Genomic DNA, 25,962 nt, shown 5'->3' on the forward strand with positions numbered 1-25,962 from the left:
AAACCTCCTCCTCCTCCTCCTCTCTCTCTCTCTCTCTCTCTCTCTCTCCTCTATAATATAAATTGATGCCCACCGCCTCTCTCCCCTCCCTTTGAACAACATCCTCGCCGGCAATATATATAAATAGGCTCTCTCTCTCTCCCCGAAATCAACTGAAATTGAATCAGTGATAGTTTGGTTGCTAAAGATGAATAAAATCGGCGGTGCTACTGGATGGACCAGAACACGACGGTCGTGAGGCAAGGCAACGCCTACGATCCCAGCCTTGTCCAAGCCATACTACTCGAGAGATCGTCGCCAAATACTCCGGTGACGTCTGTGATCTATTTTTTTGTTCCTCCGGGCAAGGTCCATTTTTTTGGTTTGTCATCCTGATTGCCCGATCAATTTTTGGGCACCAGATTTGGCCGTATACAAGTACTACTTATCCAAAAATCTTTCTGGAGTTTACTATGTACTCTTAATGTTTATTCCTTGCCTATACTCTTTGTCCTATATTTTATTTTTCATAATCCATATGGAAGAGATGCTATACATCAAAAAAGTCATGAATAGTCGCGTTTGTCTTCTTAATCGCCGTCGTTACTGAATTCCATTGCCGGAATATTAGTTTTAGGTATTATATTTTTTGATTTTTGTCATGTTTGTGAATTGATAATATTTTGTTCATCTACCTCGATTGAAACCTATACTTCTCAAAACTTGTCATGTTTTCTAATTTTTGTCATGTTTTTTATTTGATCATGTTTTGTTCATCTACCTCGATCGAAACCTACACTTCTCGAAACTTGCCATGTTTTTCGATTTTGTCATGCTTTTTAATTAATCTTGTTTTGATCATCTACGTCGATTAGGTTTTGCCATGTTTTGTGAATTGATGATGTTTTGGCATGTTTTTCAGCTTACAAATTTGTTTTTGTAAGAGTCGTGTCTTCTTTTTAGATTTTAAGGGAATGAAAATATGAGAGAGGAGATTTGAAAGAGAAAAAATTCAAAAGATTAGGTTAGAGAAATGTTTGAAATGGGAGAGAGAATTGAGATAATTAGAAAGGATAAAAAAAAATGAAAGAGAGAAAGATTTGAAAAATTTAGAGAAAGAAAGGGTAGTTTAGGATTTAATTGAATTTGAGGATGGAAAGATAAGTATTTAAACACGTTAGGATAAGCACCTAAATAAGTTGGGTATAAAGGATGGCTAATTAAATCAATTTCAATCACTATTGTGGGCCCAATAGAAATCCACAAATACCCAAACTGAAATAAAAATTTCCTCTACTCTATCTTAAAAGTTTTATTTTTCTTACCACGCACACGCATGTGGGTAAATTCAAACTCTTGACCTCATAGCGAAATGTAAGAGTCCTGACCAACTGAGTTATCTCCAGTTGGTTTGGTATTCTTGTTCAACTACCGGATTCTTTCTTGAATTTATAGTTGTTGCGATTGTAAATAGTTCGTCGAGATGTGAATTTTTTTTTTTTCTAGATTTTTGTAGGATCCACTTCGGCTCCACATAAGATATCGTGTAAGAGCATCTCTAGTGGTTTGGTTAAAAATTATGTGTTATATATATGACATAAAGTGTATAAAGTGAGTCTCATTTATTATTTATTAAGAGCGTATAAATTTAAGAAGTGAATGTGTATTATCGTTAGCTATATAGTTAAGATGTACAGTAGTACGTAGTAGGCTCCGTTCTAGAAACCTTCTTAAAAAATAAGCAGCTTATTTTATATTTTCAAATTCAAAATAAAATAAATGAAAAATAATTTTTTATTTTTTTTCATCGTATAAAAGATCTCATCGAGATCTTCTAAACAAGATCCATATTGCATATTTTTAGATATCAATAAGACCATAATTTTTTAGCATAAAATTACCTTCTTAAAAAATAAAGACTTATTTTTGGTTTCGAAACGGAGCCTAAAAATTATAAGATACATATAAACATGTGTGCATGTGGACCCACCCCTCCTCCCTCTCTCCTCTCATCCCTCCCTCTCTCTCTCTCTCTCTCTCTCTTCTCTTCTCTTCTCTTCTCTGGCGCAGAAAAGAGTCAACAGACTCTCTCCGTCTCTCTCTCTCTCTCTCTTGTTCGCTACATGTGCTACGGTTAACATCTGACTTTAGTTTTGACCCACCTGTAGCTATAGTTTAGTTGAACCATTAAAGCCCCAAAACACACAAAATGTTTGCTAACTGTTTTCTGTCATTAATTTCTGACCCAAATAATGGGTTAATATCACCCACTAGAAATGCCCTAACTATATTGTGTAGAAAGGTGGTGTACCTACTTTTTGTTTAACTTTGTAATTGTCCACTTCATTACATTATATACTCCTTCCGTCCCGATTTATTTATCCACTTTTTGACTTTGTCTTATCCCAATTTGTTTGTTCATTTGACTTTCAAATGGATAAAATTCCCTTCTTGTCCTTATTTTTAAAAAATAAAGTATCTTTCCAAAATAGGTGAAGGGTAAATATTGAAAAGTAAACTATTTTTATGTGTAATTATTATGCTCCTTAAATAAGTTAAATTCTCAATATTGGACAAACAAATTGGGACAGAAGGAGTAACTAATAGATTGTGTCTTACTTCTTTTTTTTGTCAAGCGTCAGAATCTCTAATCCTTACTCATTTTTCTTCTCATTTTGAGTTTCACCGTTTTCCATACCCAAATTAAGGAAGACCCAAACATATACCATTTTTCTCAACATCTCTTTTACTCTTTAATATTTACCAATGTGCTATTTTTAATTCACATGTCGGAGGGAAAACCTAAAAAATACAGTACATATTTGGGATTAAAAAAAGAGTTATAGCATTGGAGAAAGCATACCCAAATAGAGCTTTTGACCCAAAATCTTACTCAAATTTGGGTGGTAAAAAATGGGTAAGGGTTGGAGATGCTCTTAGAAGAATAATTTATGCTATTCAAAAAATCTTACTCACATTTGGATGGTAAAAAATGGATAAGGGTTTTTTTTTTTCAACGGAAGAAGCAAAATCATTAATCAAGCCATACGGCATCTACAGATAATTTCGAATAGAGAATAGGACATACGGCAAGTACAGATTTCCACCAAAATACAAAAAAACAGAGACACAATACAAAAAAGATTAAGAGACGAAATTAATGTCTAGCGCCTATGCAAGAGCCAAACGCTCACTTCTTCACACCGTCAACATGGCCGGCTAACGTGGAGCTAGTACCCAGACACCACCGTCTCGGGATGGCAGAGCTCCGAATCAAAGATAACATTAAACCTGTGAAAATCAGTCACCCGATCTGGAAAAACCAGATCAGAACAAAACCACCCGGGAAGACCCACCGGGACAAAAACCGGACCAACATCCGGACAGAAACCGGCCTCAACATCCGGACATAACCAGACAAGAGTCCGGACAAAACAAAAACGAAACACAAAATCAAAACCCTAACCTACCGAAACACTCAAAACAACCACCGCATCACCGCTGCCATAACCACCACACCAACCACAGGAATCACGACAGCCCCTACTGCCGCCATGCCCAATCCCAACACACCATATCCACTCACAGCATCGCCACCAACAACCCAGCAAAATCGCACCATCCACCACTCGAAACGGCCAAAGCGCCGCTAAGCAAGAGACCGGCTATCTCCAACAAGGTAGAAAGGCGGTCCACAACGGGATCCAGAAAGCCGGTGGAACAAGATACACCCAGCAGAGTATCCGGCGGGATCTTACCGGAGGGGGGAGGGGGTGGAAACGAGGAAGGTGGAGGGAAGGGGAAGAGGGAGGGGGGAACAACAGCCCACAGAGAAAAGGACCGGCGGCAAGGGAAGGGGAGAAAAAAAAGGAAGACAAAAAGAGGCGCCCAGGGAAGGAGGCGGCGCCTCCCCCCAAGCAAGCAAACAACGGCGGCTAGGCTTTCTCTAGAAAAAGTTTATGCTATTCAAATCTTTGCTCAGCCCATTAACAAAGGTATCAACTTTCTCTCCCTAGCAATTGAATCCACAATTTTCCGGCGCTTAAATATATACAACTATACAATTGTTGAACTAAAGTGTCCTGGTGCAGATTATGTCCTACTGAATTAGTAGATTCAACACGGATGTTTTTTTGTTTTATATACTCCCTCCGTTCCCTTTTTAAACTACAGTATTTCATTTTGGGTTGTCCAGTAATAAGTGTTCATTTTGTAAAGTTAATGGGTAAAAGTTGGTACATTTTTCATTTTACCTCTAAAAGTATATTCCATTTTGAAAAGTTAGCGAGTAAAAAAGTGTAATGATGATGTATCCATAGAGGGTAAATAGGGAAAGTGGAGGTAAAAGTTGATGTGAAAAGTGTAATGATGATGTTTTCTTAATAAGTTGGAGTTACGTAGCGAGACATTTAAAAAGGGGTGGAGAAAGTACATTTTTATACGTGCATGGATCGTGTACTTAGGGGGTATTTCCGCTAACCAAAAAGTTATAGACCACAATTTTTTGATTTTGTTTTTATTCAATTTTTTGCTGTATTTTTTAGTTTTGCACCAAATTTTTTAATATACTATCATTGGTTTGTCTCGAATAAAAGAATCGAAAAAAGTAAACAATTATGACTTTTATACGAGTACTTTTGAAAGTATCCAAGGAAAACCTAAAACGTTGACTTTTGGAATTTTTCTTCGATATTTTTCAAAATACTTGAGTTAAAGTCAAACTATTTTCTTTTTTGATTTCTCTCATCGAAACGAATCAAAAGTAGATAGAAATTTGGCGCAAAAAGGAAAAAAATAAAAAATGAATAAAGGCAAAACCGAAAGCGTAAACGCATAGTTTATATATGAAGGGAAAAAAAGTTGAAAAACGCAAACATCTCTTAACACTTTCCTTTCCCGTAGACAAAGTCTCCATAGTACCAATATTTGTGTTCTGTTTTGAAAGGTTCAGATTTTTTGTTCGTTGTAAGTTGAAGTGGATCAACTTCAAACCAAAGTAAACAAATTGAAAAGCAAATTAAGATGTTAATAGATGGGAAATAGCAACAAATTAACGTCTAATCAAAAGTCAGATCTTCGTTTATTAGATTAGAAGTAAGAAAACCCTTCTCTAAGCATAATCAGTGATGAATTAACTAACGGGTTGGTGGGCTGACCGCGGGGATCTAAAATTAGATCTACTGTATTATTTTTCCCTGATAAAATTGTAAACTATTCATGGTAATTGGTAAAATTAATTCGTCTTTTCAAAAGATAAAATCGTTGCCCGCAGATGTAATAGTATTTTTATTGAAATCTGGTGAATTCATACTAACCTCTTATGGTCATTTCGAGAGTTGTTCTTGACATACCTTACCTCTCCTCTTGGTCTCCACCCACCTTCACGAATTACGAGTGTGATTGATGGGTCCGGCTCTGGCGTTTAATTCCATGCGGCTTTTAATTTTTTTAGGAAAATGATTTTGCCACTCCTTTTTTTTTTAATGTCACTCCCCTGCAAGTGTATTTTTGCACCAAAAATACACTTACAAGAGAGTGACGTTAACAAAAAAGATAGTGGCAAAATCAACAGCCTTTTTTTTGTTGTTTTTAGTTTGTTGTTTCTTGTCTTTTCCAATGGTGTCCTTTGTTGTTATTGTACTAGTTTTTGTTTTAATATAACTGGGATCATCTCGCTTGTCAAAAAAAAAATTACATGGCTAACAATTCCAATAATTCTAATGAGTTGCAGTGAATTCATCCTAACCTCTTATAATAATGCATGGCTAAAATGTCCCCATTGTCATGATAGCAATATTCAAAGATTAGTAGCATATCATTGGTATAATTAGTATACTAGTCTCTTTTAATTTGAAAATAATTTTGATTTTTGCTCTAATGAAAATGTCAAAGTTGTTTCACATTCTTATTTAAAATTTTATCGATTCCTTTTACACAAGATAAGTAAAAAAATAAATTGTTTTAGTTACCAAGTAAAAGAGATGTATTGAGCGGCTCTGATCATTTGTGTGAGATTCTAAGGTAGATCTCACCAACGCAGTGTGCAAATGATTTATCCCAAATGATGTACCCATGGAAGGCTCTTCATTTCATATGACCATGCACTCGATGCTACTCCAATATTTTAAGTGGATTCCCACATTAATAGGTGAGATATTCTCGTAGTTGCAATGAATTTTTATAATCAGACATCCGAGCCAATTTAACTCCTCAACTAATTTTGGGTCCTAAAGTTAACGATAGGACAAACTTATAGTAGCTTCAAGATTTGGAATGTTTGACCCTCGTGAAATTCGATCTTATGGGGCAAACATGCCCTTTAATTGCTCTTTTATACCCATTGTCAAACTCAGGTTGTAGTTGCAATGATTCTTAGGCCATTTTGAAGGCACCGACGCGTGTCAAATTGGATTCTAAGCAAGCATAGTCCTAAAGCTACTGAAGGGGTTTGGTAGTTGATTGCTACTGCCGAAAGCGCCCGTTGAAACTTGAAAGTGATTTTGAGAAATGTAATTATCACCACCCACTATGCCAAGTTTCCACACCAAAATCCAAGTAAACGAAGATGCATAAAAATAAAAGAGTCCGAATCTATGGGTGCACCATTTGCACACCGCGTTGTATGAGATCCGTCTTGGAGTTTCACGCGAATGATTAAAATCGGCCAATTTGTTTAAAATATTTTTTTCTAAGAACGCCTGTAAAAAAATCAACTTAGTCGGATTTCGGTAAGAGTTTGATTCGACTCTTTAGCTCAATTTATTGTCAAAAAATTGAGCAAATAAATGATTAAGCCGTTATCGATATCCGACTAAGTTGATTTTTTACAGGGTTCCTTACAAATATTTTTTAAACAAATTAAGCAATTCTAATAATTTGTATGGGATCTCGAGATGAATTACACACGATGCGGCATGCATTTGGCGTACACCAAATGATAGTTTTATTGTAAAATGGAACGGGACACATGAGACTTTCGAGAATGAGGCGTAGTCCTAAGTATAACTTCCATTTAAGGTTCATCCCTTGAAATGGTTTAAGTTTTCATCAAATAATTGTATGAATACCTTATTGTACCCTTATTATTTAATTTCTGCATAATTTTGAATATGCGGTAAATAGATAAATATTTTTCAATCCTTAATTTTAGGAATTTGGTTGTTTCCTTTTTAAGAATCCATTATTTAGTTATTTGGATTTGTATAGAGGGAGCAGGGTGTAGAGCAACCATGAAGGTTGTTGTATGCCTTGTTAGAGCATCCACAGTGGTATACCAAAAGGTTGCTAAGGTTAACAACATTTGCTAAAAAAAGAGCTCACATTGGAATAACCAAACTTATCAACCTCTTAGCAACTCATCAAATTTTGGCCTTAGGCCATCCACAGTGGTATAATAAAAAATGTATAACCAAAAGTTGACACATCAGCTTTTGATTATTCACTTAAGAGGTTACTAAGTTTAACAACGTTGAGGTTCACAATGGTCACTTCTAGTCCATAACCAAAATAAAAAGTCCACTACAATTTCACACAATCTATCTCTCTCCCTCTGTTTCCCTCCATTTACTTCCCTCCATTATGTTTTTTTTGTGGACAAAAATATATCGAACATATGGTGTTCTTCCTAGTGTTATTTATCAAAACAACACTGAAACTTTTTTTTTTTCTTCCTATTCCTGTAGCCTATATCACAAATCCACCACTCTCTTAATCTTTCAAAAAAAATCAGATGTGTTCTTGAAATTGAAAAATAATGCAAGGTTCTTCCTTTCTCTTATTTTTTTTGCAAGGTTATTCATTTACTAAACTATAAGGGGAGGAACAAAAAAAAAAAAGAATAACCATTTTTTAGTCGAAAAATTTATTTATTTTGCTAAAAAGTAATTATTTCTCAAAATACTTGGGTTAAAGTAAAAATATATATATTTTTCCGATTTCTCTCGTCGAGATGAATCAATAACCCATAAAAGTTTGGCACAAAATTAACAAATGCAAAAAAAAATTAAATAAAGACAATTTTCAGATTTAAGTTAAGTTCATAAGAATTCAGCCTAAAATAGAAACGGGAAAGAAGAGTGAAATACCGTAATTCGGCAACGATGGGTTAAATTGTAGATGATCGAGAAATATGAGCTTCAATTTTGGAAGAAAAGAAAGAGAAACAGTTTGTGGTTGAAGTGAAAAAGATATAGAGCAGGTGAAGAAGAGAAGAAGAAAATATTAGTTGAAATACGCGTGTATATAAATTTTGGAACCAATTAACTTATGCGGTGTGGGGTTCAAAAATTTTGATTGTTGAAAAAGGTTGCTAGTTTTGGTTATCCAAAGCCTAAAATTTGATTATTTATAAGGATGTTGTTAAGTTTGATTATACCATTGTGAGCCATTTTTTGCACAAATATTGTTAACTTTAACAACAATTGGCTTTTGATTATACCACTGTGGATGGCCTTAGGATAATAAAAAGGGGAAATTACAGTAAGCCCCCTCCAACTATACCTCGGTAACGAGTTGCACCCTTCATCGTTTAACTCGGACACTTAACCCCCTTCATCTTTTATGGCGTAACACTTAAGCACCTCCCGTTAGTTAGCCGTTATGAATTTAAACGGAAGTCATGTGAGCAGTACATGAGCAGTACCTCGGTAACGGTACTCTATCTCTCTAATAGAAGGTAGAACTGGGTCTTCCAATGGGGATCCATGTGCTGTGCAATTGTGGCATCAGAGCACCATTGATTAATGTAGTGCATTCCAACCCAGAAATAGAGTACTGAAAATGGTAGTGCATTCCTCATGAAAACATAGAGCTGATCAAACAATTCCTTTGGAAATAGATTTTTCAAATCATGCCTGTAAATTTGAAATTGAGTGTGGCAAATAACAAATATAGATGTGAGAATGAAATCTCCATATAAAGATTTATAAAAACAAGTATGAAATGGCTTGGACCCATAATAGAACATAGAGAGAGAAAGAAAAAACAGAGTGCTCTGTTTTTTTTTGCTTTTTGGCAGCCCCCGGATGAAGGCCCGGTGGCCGGTTGACCTATATTCCAACCATTACACCATTTGCAGAGGAACCAGCAGTTAGCTGCACTGAACAGACAGCAGCTAGCAGTATCCAATCTGCTGATCATAAACAACAGTAGCCGAAGTAGCAACAGAATTAACTAGAGCTTTCTCGAAGTAGCAACAACAGCTACATCCACAAGTTTGTACTCTATCTTCTCACAAATCTAGATAACACCTTGAAACATACAGTTCATGATGCAAGGAAGCGTATAAGAAATTGAAAATAGAGCAACAAGGACAATCACCGAATATATAGGATGCAACTCTAACCCTAGAAAGCGTAAAGTAACCATACTAAAATTATTATAGACCCATAAAATAGAGGAAAAAACAAGAGTTCTGAAAAAAGAACGGGCTGAAACAGAGTTTCCTACGAAAAGTTATAAGCGAAACAAAAATAGCCCAAAACGGTTCGAAAGCCCGTTCGGAGGCCTAAACGGCCTCAGAAGGCTAAAAAACATGCACCACATAGCCAAAGGCAATGTGTCCTGACCGTTGGGCCATTTCAGATCGAACCCAAGTAGGCTCAAAGCCAAATTCTTCGGTCAGTTATTCACAAAAATACCTATTAGTAAGCCAAAGGGCATCATCTTATTCTGACTAAAAAGGGTAAATTGGTAATTTCAGCACTTCCGTTAACGGCGTCTTCTATTTTGTGTGAGATAAAAGATGAAGGGTGTTAAGTGTCCGAGTTAAACGATGAAGGGTGCAACTCGTTACCGAGGTATAGTTGGAGGGGGCTTACTGTAATTTCCCCTAATAAAAACTAGCAATCTTTTGTCAATAATCAAATTTAGTTGTCCTCACATTTCCTCAATCACGTATACAATTATTACACAAAGACCTTCTCTATCTTCCATTTTCAACATGTTTCGAACTTTTAAAATAACTTTTTATTTTTTTGCAAAAACACTTTTTTATTAATTTTTTTCCCCAAATCAAAAACTTTCATTTATTCAAAACTTTTTTTTTAACTTTTTCCCAAATTTTTTTTAATCAAAGTTTCAAAAACTATTTTTCTTTTTCTAATAACCTGGTTTTATTAGTTTAAAAACTATTTTTTTAAAATTATTTTCTATGCCACAATTTCTAGATTTTTATAAGTTAAAAATGTGATGTAAGAAGTTTTAATTATTCAATTTTGATTGTACCACTGTGGACTTTTATATTACTAACCTTAGCAATCCCTTAAATGGATAATCAAAAGATGATGTAACAACTTTTGATTATTCAACTGTGGATGGTCTTATAGGTGGTTAAGCCTCATCATTTAGCCCAAAGGCCCGCGACCCGTCCAAAGCCCGTCCGGCCCGAACCTGTAAAATGGGCAGGCTAGCCCAGCCCGTAGTTTATAATGGGCGGGCTCGGGCCTATGAATTTTTACTTGACCCGTCCGTAGGCCCGCCCGGTGAGCCCGGCCCATGGTTCCCGCCCAAAAGCCCGCCTCTTAGCCCAAAATCCCACAAAACCCTTTCTTTTTTCCTTTGATTTAGTTTTGCCCAAGGAATTTTAAGCCCGCCCCGCTTTTGGCCCGCCGGCCCCCCAATTGGGCTAGCCCATGGGCCGGGTTTGGGCTTCAATTTATGGTAGGTAGTCCGCCAAAAAAAAAACCCAGTCGGCCCAGCCCGTGGACGGGCTTGGGCGGCCCGGCCCGATGATGACCCTTATAGGTGGTAGTAGAGATGGAAAAAAGAGAAGGCACAGACAACAATGACTATCATGTGAACCAAATTGTCTTCTACATTTTGTCCAACCTTTTTTGCGATAAATTTACCATGTATTTAGAATGTTTATTTTGATAACTTTCTGATAATTTTATCTAGTCCATTGCATAGGGGTGGATTTTTCATAAATTATAGTAATAAATATGTAACAAATATGATAATTAAATTTGTTTGATTTGTGATTATTTGATTTAAATCTCACAAATTGGCTTGGTCGAGATAAAAATAAGGAGTGTTGGAATATATTTTCAACTTATTTATGAAAGATTTTTCATATTTTATGATAAATTCATCATAACTGCATTTTTTTTTTTTGCAAAGTTATCATGATTTTTGTTAAATTTTTCTAAAGTTCAACGTAATTACTGTAAATTAGAGTCCATAATGATGGAATGAAGTTTCAATTGGTTTATGATAAATTTGTCATAGATTTATCATATTATTATTATAATTACAATTGTTGTTATTGTTGTTTATCATATTTGCGATGAGTGATGCTTTTATAGTGTTGACCAGTAGGAGAGTATAGCACAAGCATGCGATTTTAATGTGTTTTTCTAAATTGTGAGCGACATTCTGCTGGTCGAATTTAATCAAATCATCACGATTAGCATCATAATTGTGATTAAAGAAAAAGTTTAGAAAGATACCAAGAGTACCAAAACAAGGCACTAACGTTTATGAAAGATATTTAAAAGCTAAAGAGACTGTCTTGTCCCACAAGCAATATTTGTGAAAAATGCAACAAATTATTATCAAAGCACCAACTACAATATTTAAACAAAGAGTACATCAATGACCTTTGTTGTAAAGTGAAATCATAGAAAATGATAGTACTATACTTTAAATCCTAGTGGTTGTCACTCCTCTACCAGCTAATTATCAAGTGGACCCCATGGATGAGTTAATGGGGGATACTTTCGAGTTCCAAGTACACAACTTTATAATTTTATTTATAGTATTAAATAAAGTATTATTCCAAAAATAATTGGCTGTATCTTAATGCGTTTTCTTTAATGGTGGTAGGGGAAAGCCTAAAAGTTTGTCCTACCTAAACCCCAGAATGTATTAAAGCATTCTCAATTCATGGCTTCTTCAACCGAAATAAAAAAATGAAAAAGGATAAATTTTTTACTTTTAAGACTCCGTTGCACTAATGAGTACTTATTTTTTGAATTAAAAATAATATATTATAAAAAAATGATCTAAAAATAAAAAATAAAAACTTTAAAAGTAAGAATTTTAACAGAACATTACCTAAACATGAATACTTAAAAAATAATAAGAATTTTAGTCGAATGTGACCTACCGAGAGGTGCTAGGGGCACATCAAGTGTGCCACACCCTTCTCACATACAAGTGAGGTCCGCCGTTTCAGTGGACTCCACCTGTATGTAAGAGAGGTGTAGCTGAAGTGTGACACACCTGATGTGTCTTTTGCGTTTTTGTGACCTGAAATGCCCCGCATTATCTTCCATACGGACGACGTGCTTTGTTTTCTTTTTAATTTTTTATTTTGACAGGATCCTCTTCATACTTTTTTGTTCATTCTTCTCCAAAAAGTCAAAATCACTTTCTAGTGTCTTGTCATTTTCCCCAATTATATACTCCTACTATACCTTTATTTATTTATTTATAGCTAATAAGTCCAATTATATACTCCTACCACAGAATAATTTCTTTACCGAGCTTTTAATTTACGGAGGTCCAATTGTGCGTGTCCAAAGCGTTTTTGGACGGTTCGGATTAAAAACAAATTTTGACCTGTCGATATTGAAAAACAATTTAAACCATTAATTAAGTGAATGAACGGATCAGATCTCACGGCGCCGCGAAAAACTTGTTGACAGCTCTCTCCTCCTGCTATACTGGCACTAGTAGTAGAAAGTCTGTACGTATTCGTTGACGTTCACTGATACCGATACCGTACACAGGAATCGTGAGTAGTAAACAAAGTTGACTCACGCGGACGCCCGCTCTTCCACTCCATTCCTACTCCCCAAATGCCAAATGGACTCCACTCCTACGCGCCAGATCCACCCCGACATTTCCCTCAACTCCCGCCCTCTCTCTCTCTCTCATCACTACTTTACCCTTCCCCTTCCCGGCACTACTTCACCTACTCAAGTACACACATTCTACATACCTTCAGTACCTTGTATCTATGTACTACTATTAACTCGCATTCTCCCCACCAGTTCCAGTTCCAGGGCTAGGTCTCTTCATCTGGTACATTTCTCCGAAGGTGCTTGTCTCCGAATGTCTTTCGCATTTGAAGAATGCTTGTAATGTCGTTTATCCAAATTGAATTTTTGATCTGATTTTGTGTTTCAGAGTTGAAGTTTTCGGTGCATTGAAGGCTTGGTACTAAGCGAAAAGGTGAGAATGTAGTGACAGCTTTCTCAGTCTGTTTTCTTCTGATGAATTCTGGATTTCAAATTTGGTTAGATTAGCATCTCCAATCCTTACCCATTTTATTATCCATCTCCAATGTCATACCCATTTGCCTTATACCCATTTCATCACCCAAATTGACTCAAACCCATACTCATTTTTCTCAAACCTTCTTTTCACTCTCATTAATTACAAGTGTTCTACTCATCAATTACAAGTGTATTCGGGTAAAAATATGGATTTAGCATTGGAGATGCCTTCCCAAGCCAAGCTTTTGACCCAAATCTCTACCCAAATTTGGGTGAAGAAAATGGTCGAGGCTGGTAATGCTCACCCTCTCTTTTATTTTTGTTGGTTTATTTATTCTAGTGAGAAGATTTTGTTGACTTTGGTAAACTGAACTGAAATTTCACGACCTTCATTTGCTCAAAATCTGGATTATGTTGTCTCCTCATTGTTGTACATTATTCCTTCCGGAGCTTTTCCCGTTCTCAAATAGACCTGCAGCAGAGAAGCCTATGCAGTTGAATCTCGATCGACAATAAATGGTTCAGATTTTATTCAGTTTTTTTCCCGTCTCTTCCCGGGAAGATTCTTTCATCGAATCTGAACCATTAAAAACACTTTTTAAGGGCCGAGATAGCTCTTTGCAGTCCAACCTCAAGACTGAGAGCAGCATGATCCTTCTCAAATATGTGAGGGAGTACATCCTATTAGGCGACAACTACTCTCCAGATGGACTGGACCAAACAGTTAGGCCGATCCGAGCCGTTCGCCTTGCGAGCTCAAATTTGTAGATCATCCAAGAGAAAATTAGCTTAACTGGACCTCAGTGTCATATAGCTGCTTAACTGGACATCAGTAGCCATATGGCCCATATCATGAACTCACATTCAGGTAGTACTCAGTGATATATCTTCAGCTCTATTGGTTAATGAATGTCTACTCGGAGGGCCATGTTAGATGTCGGTTTAGAGTATCAAAATGGAACCGGCGATGGGACTCGGTCCGGTCCAATGAGCTGGATCCTTTTACTATACTTGTAGAACTATAGGGGAAATCTTCTGTCCGCTCCCTACACACTGTAAGGAAGTCATGAGGTTAAATGAGATTTTGTGGTGAATGATACGAAAGGGTGTACAATGAGAAGTTTTAGTCACAAGAATTTTGTGATTATATTGGCATTTTTATGAATAATCGTGGCCTGTTGTTTTGAAAGTTTGCTGTGAGAAAAGTTACGAGGTCTTTGGAAACATTTATCATGATTTTTTGAATTTAGCCATCATGGTGAGTGGCATTCAATATGCATGCCTAAAGGTGTATGTACTGTAGAGTCTCTAAATTGGCAATCAAAGCTGGGCCTTTGATGCCGTCAGTTCTTCAAATTTATTGGGATAACACATTTGGTGACTACAATGTTATCTCCATTTTTGGATCCCTCTTAACTCTTTTTAAGTCTGGAGGTTTTGAGAAGGCAGGTCTTGCATAGCTTCTGCTCCTCTTTGCCTTCCCACTTCATCATTGTTGAGCTTTCCTTCACGTGGTATTTCTATACATCTTCCCAGCTTTTATGAGGGGCTTTTTTCACCTTCATACAATTATTGTTCCTTCAGACTCAAGTCACAGTTATATTGTGCATACCGATGCTCTGGACTATCAATGAAGGAAGCATGGTAATGTGCACATAAATAAATTGAATTGGGTCTCTAGGCCTGCCCTCTCTGATGCCGTTCGGCTTTGATTTGGGGGCATGGTTCCGCAACAAAACAGGTATAGGGGGGCCACTGTTTTAGTGGTATTTTGAGAGCAGCCACTTTGTGCATATTGCCAAAGGTTAGGTCTGTCTCCAATCTTCCCCCGCCCCTACCCCCAATAATTGGGGACTACATGGGTTCTGTTGTTGTTGTTCTTGTTGTAGACTCAAGTCCTATGCAGTGTGCTAAAACATTAGTCCCTTATGTTTTAACAGAAAGTACATCCCTTCAACTGCTGTTCAGTTCTTTGCTTAACTTCTGTTGTGCCATCTTGAGTTCAACTGCCCTATTCCTTCATATTTCATGGGCCACAATTTCTATCTTGTTAAACTGCAGTATTTTGTCCATAAAATTTCGGCCATTCTCTATTCATCTACTCTACATTTTGCACCATGGAGCTTACGTATATTCCTTGAACGTGAGATCTAACTATAAAGTTGTTAATAACTAGAAAGTTGTCCCTGAATTTGGTTGGCTCCTCTGTTAGTTGTAATTCCAAGCATACATTACATTGAGTACAAAAGGTCCTCGTTATTAGTAGGGTGGCGGCTTGTGATATTTCAAGAATGTGGTTTGTCTCTTGTGTCCTTATGTTCTTGATATAATTATAAACTCAATATTAGGAACAAGCAAGATCCATAACCCATCTTAGCTTTACTGCAATTCATCATATAATTTTCCACTCATAATTTTGCTACCAACTCCTGCATATGTTGACCATGAGGTTTAACTTTCAAATTGTTAGTTGAATTAAAGTAGGTTGTGGCTTCCATGTGAGTGCAGATGGCTACTTTAAGTGAATGCTGCAAACTATTTATTATGTTACCGGATGTTTAGTTGAATCAAGGGAAACCTGTCTTGTACGGACATGTTGAAGAGGTGCCAAATGTAGGCATAAATTCTAGTGGACGCAAAACAGCTATGAATTACAATTACAAACCTACTATTCTGAAAAATTATGCTCCCACTATGAAGTTGTTATTTTCCAGTAACACTATCTAGTGGGCAATGGACTGCCAAAGGAAAATTGCCTCGAGATACCAAAAGAACCTTTTTTATTAGAAATTCATGGAAACAATAGCTGTCATAGGGATTTTTCTGTTTTCTTCTAGGGTATTAACCCTTCTCTCTCCAGTCTCCAGGTTACACCAGGGCACCCGATCTATTTCTGGGGGCAAGACCCCTTAAGTGTGCAATAACACCATAGGGTAAGGAGAGTTGAGCTCCATATATCTGGCCGCTGATTCATTGTTTAGCAAGTAGAACTAAGTAACTGACCAGTTACACCACGCAGTGGATTTTATAAACATATTTGGTTAGCTATTCATGTTAGACAACATCATCTGATATTAAGACCTTTATAGGAGCTTTAAGCTGTATACGAGTCTTTGCAGTTTGGGTAGTACACTTTAGCATGTTGCCGTTGCACTTCTTATGTGGACTGGGGTCAGAGTGAAGGGAAATGGCATGAGAGAGAAATAAGGTCAAGACCACAGTTCAAATAAAATAAGTTCCTTGATGGGTTTCGGTGGAAGGATTAATCTCATCCCACAAATCCTATTGTTAGATACTTGATTAAGTCATGGTCACCTTTTGGTTTCAGCAAAATTTTGCCATATAAACTTTCTCTTGCGACGTTTTCGGTCATTTTAGAATCTAAATTGAAGGTGAGCTTGTTCCTTTTCGTAGATTATTCACCTATAGTTCTCTTTTGTGTTGGATAAAAAGACTTGAGGACATGACGGATCACAAGACATGGCTTTGGAAGAAAAGATCGACTGAGAAGACTCTAGTTGCTGCTGATAAAGCGAATGCTTCTCAGAGAATAAATGAAGAAGAGGTACATGAAGCATTGATTTCGTCAATCTTTAACACTGTATATATTTTTTTATAATTGTTTGTGTGTTAAATGCTGTGTCTTGCTCACTTGTATGCATTCTAGTCAATTTGTTTGAAAGTTAGATTTTAAGCTTTAACTTTTTGTCCTGCTATTGAGGAAATGCTTACCTGTCCAGTTGAGGACAAATAGAAGAGGTGAAGCTTATCATGAAAATATCGGAATTAAGCAGATGAACTGGCAAAAATGTTGTATTGTCAGAGTGGTTTTATAGTAGTTCTTGTGATGCTTTCATGAAACAATTCTTTTTCTTTCATCAGATAACTGGGATGCTTAAATATGACCTTGGAATATTCTGTCCCAAGCCTACAATGAAAAGAGCTCTATTTTTCTTCAGTTTGGTGCTACTCCTGGCAGTTAGGATCTTTGTTTGCCAAGTGGAACCGAAGGCTGAAAAGGTTTAGTGACTTGTACCTCGCAGATCATCCACTCAATTAATAGAACCGTAGAGATGTGGTGATGTAACATCGATCATCCACTCAACCTTCTTGTAGACAGCTTTATTGGTGTATTGCTGGCATAACAGCAATAATAAACCAATTCAAAATTTTATATTTCGCCGCACCATCTGAAAGGGAAGTCCGATGACTGCAAATTCAAAAGCTTTGTTTTCCAAATGATCATAGTACTAGTGACAGTAATATACAGTTAAATCTGTTCACATTAGACCAACCTGCTATAACTTGGTGATTTTGAATGGTCAGGCAATTCCCTTAAAGGAAAAAGGCCCTCTAAGATGCACCTTTCCATATTTTGTTATATCAAGCTCCGATCAGAGTAATTAGAATCGCACTTAATTACGAATGAGGCAATTTGATTCAATTCGAATAAGCATACACACAATATGAACTTGCATGCAAGTCACAAGTGATTACGAACCGGTGACTGAATCAAGGAGTCGTCCACTAGATTGAGAAATTGGGTGTACTGTAATATTCGCCATCAATACATAAAGATGTAGATCCAGCTGGGCTCGGATATTTTGGAGCCAGTAATAAAAAAAAAGGAGACTTAGCCAAAAATCCCTCATATTTACATTTTTTGAGCTGAAGGACAAGCCCCTTTTGCAATCAAACATAAGGACAAATGTGCTCTATGAAAGTGCCTAAAACCCTAGGGTACCCTAGGAAAGTGTCTAAATCACTAAAACCCTATAATAGGAAAGTGCACCCTAAAACCCTGTGAGAGTGCCTAAACATGTTTTAGCCTTACGGCTAAAAAACTCAAAAAGTTGAAGGACGTCCACTGAAAATTATTTTGCTTGCATCCTTCTAAAGAAAAACTATTTTACCGTCCTTATGGCTAATTTTCCCTAAAAAAAAGTCAAAATTGTTGATTTTTGCACCTTTTTTCCCCCCCCTGCTTTTTTGGGCTGAGTGTGGGCTCAAAACCCTTGATGAAATCTGCCAGCTTTGTTTTATGCGGTTCCGGGTAAACCAAACGTACCTAGTCTTCAGCATCTTAGTGATCGTTCTATTGTTTACCTTGTTCGGCGAAGAGGCAGAGCTTCATCAACTTCTTCTACTATTCATTCCTTGTTTGGCAAGCTATATCTAGGTTGAAAAGGCAAAATTCATCAGAATCTTATAGAGTAATATTACTACTTTTGACATGGGTAACAGCAAGAGCAACTGAACTCATTGTATTAACATTTTGTCTACTTTTTGTTGCTATTTAATACCGATTGGGGCCTAAAGTTTGCATTTTTCATTTTTACACATAAAATTATTCTGCAATGTAATTTAGAAATCATGACTGAATCTGATGATCCACGATTCAATTGGATCTGCGATTCGGGAACCTCTTCGATTAATTTTCCAACTATACTCCTTAGGTAGATATACTCAAATAAAATACAAATGCAAGGAAGAAGTTTTGGCATTGGGGATCCTGATTAACATCAAATGGACTGTTCGTTATTACTATCATGCCATCTAGGCTTACTCTTTTGAAACTTGTAGTACTTCAAAGTATTGCCGTCCAAACAGTGAGAGCCTATCAAATTTTCAAGGAAACCATTAACCTAACTTTTTTTCTTGAGAAACAACTGCATTAATGGTTCGGATAACCTAATTGGCACATGATGAATGACTAAGTTGACCACAAATTTAGTTTCCACCGAAGAGTTCTATTTGTTTAATTGAGGCGTTGCTAATATTGTGCTTCAAATACAGATACAGATACAGATACTTCAGACCGATAAAGCAGAGTTGGAGAGAGATCTTAAAATTCTAAATGAAAAGCTTTCCTTTGCCCACTCTGACTGCAATGCTAAAGATGAGCTTGTGGAAAAACATGCAAAAATGGCACAGGAAGCCCTTGCAGGTAAATTATCAGATGTTTAGATTGTATATATCAAAAGAAATATATCTAAATTTTGTTACTGATAAAAAAAATATGTATCTAATCATCCTGGACATGTTGCGTGTTTTTATTTTATTTTATTAAGGTACACCAACCTTCATGTGTACGTGCTTCTTTCAAAATCTATGTAGTTTGAGTGGCTAAATGTTCCTTCTATAACTTTTAGGCTGGGAAAAGGCAGAATCAGAAGCAATGTCATTGAAGCAAGAATTAGATGATGTGAAACGGCAAAGAGTGGCTGGTGAAGAAAGAATAACTCAGTTGGATATGGCCCTGAAGGAATGTATGCAGCAGTTACGTTTTGTTCGAGACGAACAGGAGCAAAGGATTCATGATGCTGTGGTGAAGACGTCAGTGGAGTTCGAAAAAGCAAGGATTGTTCTAGAGGAAAAATTAGCTGACACCGACAGAAAGCTCTCCAAATTAGGTGTGGAGAATACTCAACTCAGCAAGGCTCTTTTGGCCAAGGAAAAGTTGATTCAAGATGTAAATGAACAGAGAACTCGAGTGGAGGTAGATTTTAAGGCCTTAATGATTAGACTAGAATCCACAGAGAAAGAGAACACTTCTCTAAAATATGAGGTTCGAGTACTTGAGAAGGATCTTGAGATTCGAAGTGAGGAAAGAGAATTCAATCGTCGAACAGCTGATGTAGCACACAAACAACATTTAGAGAGTGTGAAGAAAATTGCAAAACTAGAATCAGAATGTCAGAGGCTACGTGTCCTTGTCCGTAAGCGGTTGCCAGGTCCCGCTGCTCTGGCAAAAATGAAGAACGAAGTTGAACTACTGGGAAGGGATCGAGTTGAAACAAGGAGGAGAAACTCAAATCCTTCTCCCTCTGGTTCAGTTGACTTTGCTATGGACAATTTTCCTGATACAACCAGCAAAAGGTTCAACTATTTGGTTGAGAAATTGTATGACCTGGAAGAAGAAAACAAGAGTCTTAAAGAAACTCTAAATAACAAGACAAGTCAGATAGATATGGAATCAGAAAGAAGCATGCACTTACCATATGAACTCTCTGTGGCATCAATGTCTGATATGGGCAGTGACGACAAGGTTAGTTGTGGAGAATCTTTGGCTTCTGCTTTGATTTCAGATTTGGAGCATTTCAAAAATGGGAAAAGAATGGGTACGCTATTGCAAAAAACTGTTGGAGCTTCAGACATAGATCTGATGGATGACTTTGCTGAGATGGAAAAATTGGCAGTAGTATCCTTGGATAAGCCATTTGGAAGTCCTCATCTTGCTTCAATTGAAGGAAGTGAAATTGTTGATACCTTAGAGAATCGGTCAGTTTCAGTACACTCTGATGTTAGTGGCTACGGCTGTTGGAAACATCAGGATAAATCGCCTCTGATGGAGTCAGCTCTTGAAATAATTGGCGATGGGACCTCATTCGAAAAGAAGAAACACCATAAAGTCCAGTCAAATCTGAATAAATCAATGCGCAAAATAATTGAACTTGTTGAAGGTATCAGTTTACCATCTAATGATTATGGCGCCTTTGAAAAGGGTGGTGGTTATTTCGGAAACAAGGATTCAGAAACAACTTCTGGCTATATGGTTCGTGTTTTCCAATGGAAAACTTCTGAACTTAGAGCCGTTTTACAGCAATTCATTCGGAGCTGTAATGATTTTTTAATAGGAGAAGCAGATTTTGAAAAATTTGCTGAGGAATTGACCTTGTGTTTGAACTGGGTTATAAACCACTGTTTTTCCCTTCAAGATGTTTCAAGCATGAGGGAGAAAATCAAGAAGCACTTTGATTGGGATGAATCACATAGTGAGAGTGAGGTTGAAGTTGGACCTCCTAGTCAATGTTCAGAAGCTGATAAATTACGGGCTCTGAAAGAAAAGTTGTCGCATTTGCCTCGGAACGACTGCAAAGTTGAAGATACTCAACGTAATGCGAGACTAGAGGACAAAAAACTGGAAGACAAGTTGCCAAATATGGAATATGCAAACCAGGACTTGAAAGGGAGACTGCAGTCAGAGTTTGGTAAGAGTGAGTCATTGATGATCCAACTTCAAGAATCAGATAAAACTAGAAAAGGCTTGCAAAGAGACTTAGAAACTTTAAAGGGGTCGAACGGAATGATTGAGAATCAAATTGACCATCATAAGTCGGTAAATGCGGACCTTGATACGCAGCTCAAAGACGCAAGAGCTGAATTGAATAAGGCCCACCAAAGGTTTGCATCCCCAGAAACAGAAGTGGAGAATAAGAGTGACTGTCGTGAAGAATTGGAGGCCACATGTGTTGACCTACAGTTTCAGCCCGAATGGTACATTTTATTAGTACACCTTTTGTTCATGGAATGATCGTCGTATTATACCTAGATGTCAGGTATCTAAAATATTTCATTTTCAGTGTCAAAAATACTGAAACGCCAAAGGGTGATACTGCTCAAGAAGAAAAGCAACTTCGAAGTGTAAGTTCCTATCATCTTATCCATCTGGCTTATTTATAGGTCAAAGTGCACCTGCCTCAATGGTCTGCTTTCAGGTCATATTATACGAACCAAACTCTAAATTTTTCGAATGAAGCTATGCTATGCAACGAACTGACCAAGGTCTTAGCAATTCTTTTTTTTTTTGGGCAATATTGTATACATCAACAGGGGTTAGTGGGGGAAGTTAGTGAGTTAGTCCACCGGGGGTTCAGAGGCTATCCATAGCCCTAAACCCACAAACCGCCCACAACGGGGCTCGAACCCTGGTCTCCCACAAGGGAAGCCAGGAGTTACCAACTGGGCTACAAGCCCATTGGTATATGGTGATAAAACTGATGATAAATGAGGCATTACATGTAGATTCTTTGCTACTTCCATATAACTTTCACATGGACATTTTAGTAGATGCGGAGCATATTTTTCTTTCTGAAACCGAACTAGTTTATCTTTCCTCAGTGGTTATGTATGTAAGCTAAGAAGCACGGCTACTGATACGGGACACAGATACGACACGACATGGACATGCGGATACATCATTTCTTCAAAAATACATGGACACGTTGTCGATACGTTGAATAAGCAACATATTCCTGTAAAATTGATGTATCTCATGAATTCATAATCCAATAAGCCAGGATATTTATTTTTTATTTTGCCAATATAAGCCTTAGCATATAGTGTTTCTTAGGCTTTGGCAATGCTTGTGGGCTTGTTACCTGGCCCACGTATCTGGGCCACATCATGAGGCCATGATCACGTAGCACCGATTGTTCTTGAGGGAGTGTGACACGGAGCTGAAGTGGCGATTTATGCGGTGGAGATGGACACATGTTAGAAGTTTCTTGTAGCCATGTCTTTTCTTTATTGGTAGCTTATGCCGTTGAGAATCCAGTAAGCTCTTATAACCGTCAAAGGTTACTGATGGTGGATGTGAAAGACATTCTGATTAGAAAAGGAACATGAAATATAATTTCCCATTCTGCGATTTTTTTCTCCTATGGTATTGTTTAGGATCATTACAGACTACCTCAGAACAAACTTACCGATGGTATTTTATTGCAACATATTTGCATCAGACCTCCATCAAATATCTCTTTATTTGCCCAAAAAAAAAAACATATTTGCATCAGTTCTGTTGTTATTGTTTCAAGATTACTTTTATGCTTCTAACTGAACAAAAAAATTATTAATTTGCCTTGTAGGAGAGGGAAATCACAGCAGCTTCTGAAAAGTTGGCAGAGTGCCAAGAAACCATCCTTAACTTGGGGAAGCAGCTGAAGGCGTTGGCTGGACCGAAAGACTCTGCCCTTTTGGACAACCTCGTCTCCAACTCCTCTGACAACTTTTCCACCACCACCCCCAAGAAGAGCATCAACCAACGTTCATCTCTGCTGGATAAAATGCTTGCCGAGGACAATGCTTGCAATAGGATGGAAGTTTTTTCCATTTCTGGCCTTAAAACCCCCCCGGCTGTTCTACATGGCAATTCTGGTTCTTCCCTTCACCCCCATGGAAAGGAGGATCCTCCTGAAAGGTTTCTTTACAGAATCGGAAGCAAATGTAATGGCAATGAAGCTGAACACGGTTCTCTGGCTATCACGCCTGTCAAGAAACAAGGAGGTGTAGGGCTGTTCAAAAAGCTATTATGGAGAAGAAATAAAGGTAAAAACAAGAAATTGAGCCTTCCTTTTGCTTGTTAACAGCAGGGGTAAAAGCGACAATACGACTGGCATGTGGGATTCAGTTGTGTGATTGGCACGATTGATTGGTTGACTGATTTCTTCTTGTTTGGAGTGGACAGAAATGTGATTCGGTATTTTAAGCCTTCAAGAGAGGGTCAGAGTGAAAATTTCATTGATTTTGGCTTTTACTGTTGTGTATGTAAATAAAACCAGAAGGAGAGGGGATTTCTTTTCTTTTCTTTTCTTTTCTTTTCCTTTAAATGAAATGTTTCCACTTGTGGCAATGGCACCACATATATGCCCTCTTCCAAGATTCAATATCATGATGCAGTCTGGTTTTGATCACATCATTCAAGAATGTACTAAATTCTCCTTTTTAATGATACTGTCCATGGCAAGACATATCTGTGCCTGCTCGATTTTCAAGCGAGACAAAAGAGGTAATTATGGAGCATAGAGCCTGATTGTATTGTACGCGAAGTGATGGTCAACCCTAAGGCCTGATTGTATTGTACACGAAGTGATGCGCCACCCTTAGGCGCGGGGAGTTGTAGGGGCTTTCAATTTCCATTTTCTGCATTCCTCTAACAAGAAGAGTAGCGGCAACGATTTTGTCGGCAGAAGAATGGTGATTGAGCATTCTATAGATGTCTAGATCTAGTTGACAAAAACAGGCTCTCGGACTCTCGGACTTTGGGTTGGTATTGTACAGTGAGTTCCGAGCCATTAGATCGTGCATTTGACGGCTAGGATCTCATCTCGGCAACCAACAATCGAGAGCCGTTCATTGTCGAGATGACTCGGAGGTGTGCAGCACGATGCTGCGTGCACCACAGCACAAACACCATCCCCCATTCGTGCTCCAATCTAACTCTATTGTTCCGATAAATAAAATAAAATTGAACTATATTCTATTAAAATATTTGTTCTTTTATCTTGTTACTTTTTTATTTAAACGTTCTTAAATACAGAGTATATTTCAACCGTCATTTTTTTAGCATTTTTTAAGACGTCATAATTTTTTAGCCATTGCATTCTTTAAAAGTGGATTTTTTTATTTTATTTTATTTTGGTGTTGCCTCTGGCTAGTTGATTCTTCAAAACTGTGGAAAGCATAAACGAAGTCTGTGCCCTCTCAGTCAAATAGTGGGCTTAATGGACGTCTTTGGCTCAACCTTCTTGGTTCTACAAAAAAATAGCTTGGAGATCTCCTGTCCGAGGTTACGCAACAAAAAGCGATTAGCTTAGGGGCATTATGTCTTTCTTCCCATCTGCATTACAGCATTTAAACAAGGAGAAAAAATATATACTGTCGTGAAATTATTATGAATGGACCCTTTTAAAGCTAGAAACATTGCTAAGAGTTCTGTTTGAAGAGGGCCGGAGCCTGGAGCTGATCGGATGTAGCCAATTGATGAATGACTGCCCCATCATGGAGGCTGGCAGTGAAATCCAGGCCACTCCAAGAGTTTCCTTCCTTCCAGGCGGAGGCGCCATCCTCATGAAGGCCAGCTTTTTTTGTCGTACGGTATACATCAACGGGTATTAGTGGAGTGTTAGTATGTTTGTCAATGGGGGGTTCAGAGGCTATCCACAGCCCTGAACCCCAAGTCTGCTCCTCGTGAGACTCGAACTCAAGCCATCCACATGAAGGCTAGTTAACCAACCTCTTTTGGTTTAACCTCCATGTGAAGAAAAATGCCGTAGTCTATTCAGGGCAATGACTCTCAAACATATGCTCAAGCCAAACTTTAAGGTAAAACTGAACTTTAGATATAGGAGTATCACTTTAAACTGGAGAAATACGAAGGATTAGATATGACTTTTGGGGTGGAGCCTAGATATCAAGGGTATATGGGACCATGGGATTGCCCGTAAGCTAAGCAATACCATATCGAACTTGCATTGTGTTAGATCTGTTTACCAAGGAAAAAGTTTTATGTTAATCAAGGGTGCTTTTAGAAAGTTCGTTGGAGTAATAATTAACTCAATGAACAGCACATCACAAGTACTCCAACAAATATTCTTTTGAATTACCAGTTCGTGCGCCGAGTAGTGAGTACTAATTAAGTCACATAACGCGCGAGCATGCAAGCGTATTTTAAAAGCCCCTTAAACTACTAAAATTCGCGAGAGCGAAGATGGAGAGCACGAGCGCATGCAAGAATTGAAAGTGGGAGTGAAAGGTTTTGTTGAAGGATCATGTGACTAGGATTGAGTAATAGAAATGCAACAGCCAATTAATATACTTGCATATTTACTTGTACATTGTCTGAGATGCATGTTCCTTCTGATTTCTACGAGAATTTTGACGTTGTATTATGTGTGTGTAGAGAGATGTATTTGGTTTTCATTATCCATATTCGCTTATATTTTTTAATTATTTCCAAAATTCTAAGTATTTTCAGATTGTCCTCCCATAAAATACTTAAAACTAAGCAACACAGTTCGCAATACAATTCAAAAATTGTTGAAACCATTTACAATACTCACGATATTCATTCAAAGCAGAATGACATATGAAAATAAGTAGGATAATTTACTAACAGAGCTTTTTCAGTTAATGAGAAATTGGAGAACTCCAATATTCTGCTTATTCAAAAAATAACTACAGAAACATGCATGAAGCAAACCAA

At 37.4% G+C, this 25,962-nt stretch overlaps 1 protein-coding gene and 1 non-coding gene across 5 annotated transcripts; both read left to right on the forward strand.

Annotated features, from left to right (window-relative positions):
* The first annotated feature begins 12,728 nt into the window (after positions 1-12,728).
* On the forward strand, positions 12,729-23,676 carry LOC131336331 (filament-like plant protein 7). 4 transcript variants are annotated; one of them, XM_058372122.1, is made up of 8 exons: positions 12,882-13,021; positions 13,111-13,155; positions 16,060-16,132; positions 16,614-16,764; positions 18,996-19,146; positions 19,352-21,476; positions 21,563-21,623; positions 22,847-23,676. In XM_058372122.1, the coding sequence occupies exons 4-8, from the start codon at positions 16,663-16,665 to the stop codon at positions 23,342-23,344; spliced, it is 2,937 nt and encodes a 978-aa protein (XP_058228105.1). In that variant the 5' UTR covers positions 12,882-13,021; positions 13,111-13,155; positions 16,060-16,132; positions 16,614-16,662; the 3' UTR covers positions 23,345-23,676. The 4 variants fall into 4 exon arrangements, with proteins under 4 accessions (XP_058228104.1, XP_058228103.1, XP_058228105.1 ...); XM_058372123.1 differs by having other exon boundaries at positions 16,653-16,764; XM_058372121.1 differs by lacking the exon at positions 16,060-16,132 and having other exon boundaries at positions 12,729-13,021; positions 16,653-16,764.
* LOC131299347 (small nucleolar RNA snoR100) lies at positions 14,828-14,939 on the forward strand. Its single transcript, XR_009190733.1, has one exon. It is a non-coding gene; the product is annotated as a small nucleolar RNA snoR100 (small nucleolar RNA).
* Positions 23,677-25,962: the final 2,286 nt, after the last annotated feature.

This window comes from Rhododendron vialii, chromosome 8a (genome assembly GCF_030253575.1).
Source record: "Rhododendron vialii isolate Sample 1 chromosome 8a, ASM3025357v1".
Taxonomy (NCBI): domain Eukaryota; kingdom Viridiplantae; phylum Streptophyta; class Magnoliopsida; order Ericales; family Ericaceae; genus Rhododendron; species Rhododendron vialii.

What these genes read in the sequence shown, in the direction of transcription:
- LOC131336331 (XM_058372121.1), top strand. Translation starts at nt 16,663, where the DNA reads ATGACGGATCACAAGACATGGCTTTGGAAGAAAAGATCGACTGAGAAG. An exon ending in GGCACAGGAAGCCCTTGCAG is followed by an intron (nt 19,147 to 19,351) that starts GTAAATTATCAG and finishes TATAACTTTTAG; the next exon opens with GCTGGGAAAAGGCAGAATCA. An exon ending in CTACAGTTTCAGCCCGAATG is followed by an intron (nt 21,477 to 21,562) that starts GTACATTTTATT and finishes TTTCATTTTCAG; the next exon opens with TGTCAAAAATACTGAAACGC.